At 46.2% G+C, this 6,357-nt stretch overlaps 1 protein-coding gene across 1 annotated transcript; it reads right to left on the bottom strand.

The window, feature by feature from the left end:
- Positions 1-2,204: 2,204 nt before the first annotated feature.
- Positions 2,205-6,343, bottom strand: LOC147990919 (cytokinin dehydrogenase 3). The gene is made up of 5 exons (XM_087519031.1): positions 5,471-6,343; positions 5,206-5,333; positions 4,850-5,110; positions 4,481-4,743; positions 2,205-2,877 (listed from the first exon to the last, which is right to left on the bottom strand). The coding sequence occupies exons 1-5, from the start codon at positions 6,042-6,044 to the stop codon at positions 2,535-2,537; spliced, it is 1,569 nt and encodes a 522-aa protein (XP_087375157.1). The 5' UTR covers positions 6,045-6,343; the 3' UTR covers positions 2,205-2,534.
- Positions 6,344-6,357: the final 14 nt, after the last annotated feature.

Genomic DNA, 6,357 nt, shown 5'->3' with positions numbered 1-6,357 from the left:
CTGAAATAATTATCTTGGAATAGCATTAACTCTATGAGCTATATGTTGTTATGAATTACCAAAACCACCTAGGGATAGTTGCACTTTCAGTCCTCCACCTAGAAAAGGTTGCCCACGTGCTTAGGGCCAGTTCTTTTGGTGGTTTTTTGGGCTTCTAGAATAAGCTACCCCTACCCAACTTATTCTAGAAGCCCAACCAAAAATATATTTTTAGAAGCTTACTGGTCAAATCTTAATTAGTGGGCTTTAAAATAAATAAATTTAGTTGGGCTTCTAGAATAAGCTAGGTATTGTCATATTATTCCATCAAATTCTAGAAGCCAGCAAAAGAACTAGCCCTAAGATTGAGACGACCTTAGTATGAGTGGAAAGCGAGTCCAAGATGTGGATGGGCATAGGACCCTTATGAAACGAATGCCATGGACTTGTTCTACGTGTCGACAACTATCATCATTGGGAACGAAGTGTGTGCACCGTCCTTTGAGTCCCCATGGTTCCATGGGAAGGTGAAAGAGGTAATGCACAGCGACGCTCCAATATCAAAACTCAAGGTGCCACATGACTTCACCATGGCCCACATTCAACAATTTATCACACTTTGGAAAATATCCGAGACGTTAATAAGTATGATACATTGGAGGATGAAAATTCTTTGGAAGCACACAAGCAGTGGCGAATATTCCGCTACTTCAAAGATGCAGTTCCTCGGTGCAACTCACATGTCTATGGACAAGACCATGCGGAGGACATGCCCCCTCCCCTCCCCGCCCCCAAGGAAGTTGGTTGGTTGGCTGTCCAGGATAGGATATGGGCCGTCGACTGTTTGGCCAAGCTTGGGTGGGATAGTTGTGGGCTGTTTCCATCATCCAAGCAAGAACAAGAGTAGGTTGTGCATCCTTCCTACAAGTGTCACGACACACTAAGGTTATGGAGGATGGTCAAGGAGTGGTTACATCTTGATAGTATTGATACCTACAGATGGCTGACAGAGAGAACAATGAAGAATTGGTGGATTAACATGTCTAGAGAAATGAGGACAAATAGAAAGGTGATGGCATCTATCACCATGCTCACCAACTAGACCGTATGGAGTGAAAGACATATTTTTTGTAACTAAAGCCCTTCGCCTCCGACACTACTACAAGCTATCAAGAAGGAAGCAAGCCTCCGGGTCATCGTGTGTGCAATGCGTTTGGAAAGAATCATGCCAGGAGAGTAATGACACTGTTGTAACATTTTTTCCTTCTACTCAAACTCTTGTCTTCTTACTTAATTAATGGATACGACGCACCTAACGACTTCCTCTCGTTACCCCCTTGTCCCTACGTAGCTAAGACAAACTCTCCCCTCCAGGCTTCACCGGCGAGTCTGCGGATTCGCCTCCCCTTCGCTTACCGCCCCGGCGGTCGGTGGCGTTGATGGGAATCCCGGTGCATCCACTCTAGTTGGTAGTTTAGGTTAGGGTTTTTTAGTCCTCGCAAGTGCAGTGCTCGGGGGAACAGTGGCACTTCTTCTTCGTGTTTGTCTTCCGGGCTTCGATCCTCCCAGAGTTCGTCCGTCTGGCTGTAGTCAACAGAACTTATGCGTAGATTCCTGCCATCTCCTTGGAGCGGCGGTGTTACGATTTTTCGTCATGTGGCGAGATTTGGTGTCAGATGCTTCAGATCTATGAAAGGGTTCAAAGGCGACAACTACGGCTCCGGGTGCTGGTCCTTAGGGGCACGTGCATGAAGACTTCTTGCCTGTCATTGAAAAGGTCAAGCCGACTTCGGTAGAGGAGCAGCGACAACGGCGCGTCGGCGGTTTGTTCTGGCAGCAGTAGCGATCGTTCAGTAGTCTTGGAATCTTGATGTAATTTGTATTATGTTTAAGATGCTTTGTACTTCCGGTGAACTTTTATAAAAGATTTGATCCTTTGCAAAAAAATACAAACTTAATTAATGGATGAGTAAATATTTTGGCCCTGTTTGGAAAAGAAAAAGTCAGTCACAATGAACTAAACAGACATCAGACCAACATCAGACAAAAGTGGTGATAAGAATATCATATGGACATGGTGTATGATTCACAACAATGATTTTAGAAGAATCTCAGAAGGTCGCTCTGTAAATTCGCAAGCATATCATCTTGGGTTCTGATTTAACTCTTCAAGTTTTATGAAAGGTCAGCCGAAAGCACAAATGAACCGGCGATGCCCAAAGGAGTCGAGTGCGGAGAGTTTCATACTTGTGGGAATGAAAGTGAGAACAATAGCAACAATCCTAATGGCAACATACAGATCGAACAGAATCACTATCTCTATCCCTAGAGCTGTGCTTCCTCAGCCTGTACAGAGTTCCAAAATTCCCAGTGGTATTCATAACCACTGAGTTCTCTCAGGATCCACCACCACCATAATAATCCAACCCATGCCTCAAAATGCCGAGGAAACAACCCGAAAAGAGCTACGAAAGAGAAAGAACAGGATCCCACCTTAGTCACCTAACTATATCACTTATTTTACCACCGATGAATGGCCATGAAATTTCATGCTGTCAGCTTGCATAAACCCCAGTGTTGCCCTTGGGGAATATACCTTGGCCTGGCCCGAGGATGGACAGCGGGTCAAACCGGTTTTTGCGCTCCGCGAACCGCTCCCAACGTGGGCCAAAGTGTTGGTGCCAGCCAGCCGGAGTTGGATGGTGAGCCAAGTACTGTTTTGCACCAATGCGCACTCCGGCAGTGTCAGCTATGTGGCGATGACGGCGGAGAAGCTCTTGGAGGCAGTGGTGGGAGCATCCTTCATCAGGGTTTGCAGAACGGAGAATGCCAACCACGTACATCACCTGCTCCGTGGACCCGGAATCCGGTAGCACGACCGATGTGTTAGTGCCCCACCTGCCAGATTAACAGAGTAACAGTTAAATGATATATCTCAGCAACTGCCAGATCATGACCTGGATAAGAACACAAGAAGGAGAAGAAAATTATATAGTTGACATCCTGCAGTTCGGTGTATCCTGACTCAGAAATGTCTCTGTTTAAATGTTTATAGAGACAAGTCTACACTGGGCCTATTAAACTAGTTCAGTACATTGAACATGAACCGTAGGTCACAAGTTAGATCTTTTGCTAAGGCTCAATCAGCTAATAGTTGACTTGTATTTGAAAGCCATCTTGCAGGTAAACTAGTATAAACTTCTTGGTAGAAGTGACACCTTGCAAATACTTGAATGTGAGGTCAATGAATCTTAAAAACATACAGAATGCGTGAATTGTGAACAACGTTATGCATCAAAGAAAATAAATTTGTAGCTAGTCAAATATTAGTTTTATCCCAATTAAAAGAGCTTACATGCTGATGTTTGAACTGGAAGGCAGTTATTGTTTATAATGCATTGTGATAAGCTTATCTTATCTGAGCGTAAATAAACCAAATTGCATTTTTTAACTGCAGGACAAATCTCAGTTTCTTTTCTTTTAAGGAGAGAGCAAGTATCTTTGCTTACATATCTCCCTGTACTTAACAAAGGTTTCCTCAAATAAAGAAGATGCCACTCATTGAGCCAAAGCTATAGTTTGAGTTAAATCATACAATGCTGGCGACAGATGTCATTCTATTTGAAGGACCCACAAAACATGAAACAATCATTCACAAGCATGCAACAATCGACCAACAAAGCCACTGTAGGTGTGGACTTTCTACCAGAAATATTGTACACATACATAGAACTTTCCAATAAGAAAAGAGTTCGCAGCATTAAACAACCGACCGATCTAATATTCTCATTTTTTTTGTGTGTGTTGTGTCCAATGTTAGTACAAAGCAGGGCTGCAACTTTTCTGCCCTCTATACCCACTCCATAGTAAAGGCAAGTGAGCAGTTTTTATTTCTTATGAAAAGAAGAGTGTTGGGACCAAGATGCCTGTATACTAATGAAGACCCTAAGTAGGCGGCTAGGCGCACACAAGGATACATCACACATCATTTATCAAAGATAATACGTTCTCTTCCAGACCTTTACAATATACTGTACAAGAGAACACACACAAATCATGAATGCTATGCATGAAAACCACAGCAGGTGCTTCCAGGGAAGAGCAGAATGGTGCCCCACGTAGAAATATGGAATAAATGATATGTTCTCAGGCCTGTACTGCCTGCTATAGCAGTATAGATGGTAGAAAATGGGGCAGCATGCGAATGCCAAAAGGGACTATCTCATGCCCGATGAGCAGAGCTGATTAATTCTCAGCACTTTGATTACATAGAAACGAACTCGTTACTAAACGAAAATGATGCGGAGAAAGGCTTGTCGAACTTGGACTGCTTGGAAGCCAACGCAGCGGTCACAAACAAGGTTAGTTAAACAATCGGTAGATAATATTTTCTTCTATAAACAATGCCTACACGTATTGATGTGTCCCCCAGCCCCAAGTTGAGATATCTTAATGTAATGCCTACAATGCATTGCGTTGATTAGTAGCACACACAGCTTACTTGTCTCTGAGGAGTGGATAGATGAGGATGAGCCCCTCAAAGTTATCCGGTGAGATGTTGTCCATGAGAAGGTCCCTCAGGTCCCTGATCCCGGCCTTGGGCACGAACATGTTGAGCCACGGGTGGTGCACCTCCCAGAGCCCGCTGCTCCTCAGGCTCATCTCCTCCATCCTCACCCTGTTGAGGAAATCAAAGTAGGACACCTCCACACTGTACAGGTGGGACGCTATGTGGCTCATCTGCACTGAGATGGCTTCCACCACCTGAAAATAAACACATGCACACACACTCCATCATTCATTCCCAAGCCTTGACAAGTTCACACACACACACACACACACACACACACAAAACAGTTCTGGGGCTTACCTGCTCCACATTGGTATTCACGCGCTGATAATCATGAACCGCAAACTCTATGCAGTAGTAGATCTTAGGACTGCCCTTGGTGCCAAAATCTGGGCTGAAGTCCATATTTGCAGGGAAGGCAATGGAAGAGCTGTGAAGCGACTGTTCATTCAAGACGATGAAACCTTCTACGTAGTCCACCATATCCGGCATCGACACCAGCAGCTCCTGGTCTTTGGTGAAGGTGCCGAAATCGTCGTAGAAGGCCCTAACCCACTTCACCTGAATGAAGTCGAAAACCTGATTAATCATCTATGCATGGCACAGGCTTACACTAGACTAATGAGAACAAGACAGGTGTAACGCTGCGTACATACTTTCTGTGGAGCTTCCTGCAGCAGGATCCTTGCCCTAGTTATGATGCCAAACTGGCCAAGGCCTCCCAGAACAGCGCTGAACAGCTCTGCGTTCTTGGTGGGCGAGCATGTCACGGTCTCTCCCCTGCCTGTCAATCAAAGAGGAGCACAAAATCTACTGCCCATCAGCAACCAAGATGTTGTTGACCAAGGGAGACAGGGCCAAAAGCCAAATAAGAAGATCTTGTCCTTTTTTTGCCCCCTCAGCATGCATCTCTTATCGTACCTGTGACTACCTCCAGCTGTAGAACATTGCTAATCTGAGGCCCATGCTTGAATGTCTGCCCGCTGATGCCGGCATTGGACAGAGTCCCACCAATGGTGATGTAGAGGTAATCAGTCCAGGACCTTGGAGCCAGCCCAGCCTTCAAGCTCTGCTCCAGGAGCTCTATCCACATGGCTCCGCCGCTCACATCAGCATAGGAAACATCTCCTTCTCCTCCTCTGTGCAGCTCTATCTCAGCAGGCAAGCAGCGCATCTCCACCACAATGCCATCGAGGGCCTGGGCCTGTCCATGAATGGAGTGACCCGCACCCCTGGCCGCCACCGTCACCTTGCCTAGAGACGAGGCGGAGAGGAAGCTAAGAAGCAGAGAGATGTCCCTTGGGGACTGGGGCTTCAACACCGCGGACGGGGAGTGGAAGAGGATCCTGCCGAAGTCACTGGACGCAGCGATGGTGGTGGGGAGCAGGTTCAAGGGGCCAAAGTCCATGGGGCTCTGGATGAACTTGTATGGCGAGCAGAGGGAGAGGATGAGGATGAGGAGGTTAACTCTTGTGCATACCATGGCAATCTCCATGGCGCGCAGTGAGCGAGTGATTCTTGGAGGCTGGTAAAAGAAGAAAGGCGTGTGCGTGCGTGTGTATCACCACGAGGTGTATTGCTATTGTGGAGGCTGGAACTGGAAGAAGGGATCAGCAGCGCATTATATGGCTTTTGGGCAAAGGCAAGAGAGAGAGAGAGAGAGAGAGAGAGAGAGAGAGAGAGAGAGAGAGAGGATGGATGAAGAAAGGGATGAGCAGGGAAGAGGGAGGGGTCTTAAAGGAGTATGAGAAGGAACTCACTCACTCACTCAACAGCTGATGAGGTTTTGAAAGGGGTTTCCCTTGATG

Source organism: Triticum urartu, chromosome 1A (genome assembly GCF_056163025.1).
Source record: "Triticum urartu cultivar PI428250 chromosome 1A, HENAU_Tu73, whole genome shotgun sequence".
NCBI lineage: Eukaryota > Viridiplantae > Streptophyta > Magnoliopsida > Poales > Poaceae > Triticum > Triticum urartu.
This window is presented reverse-complemented; position numbering and strand designations above follow the sequence as displayed.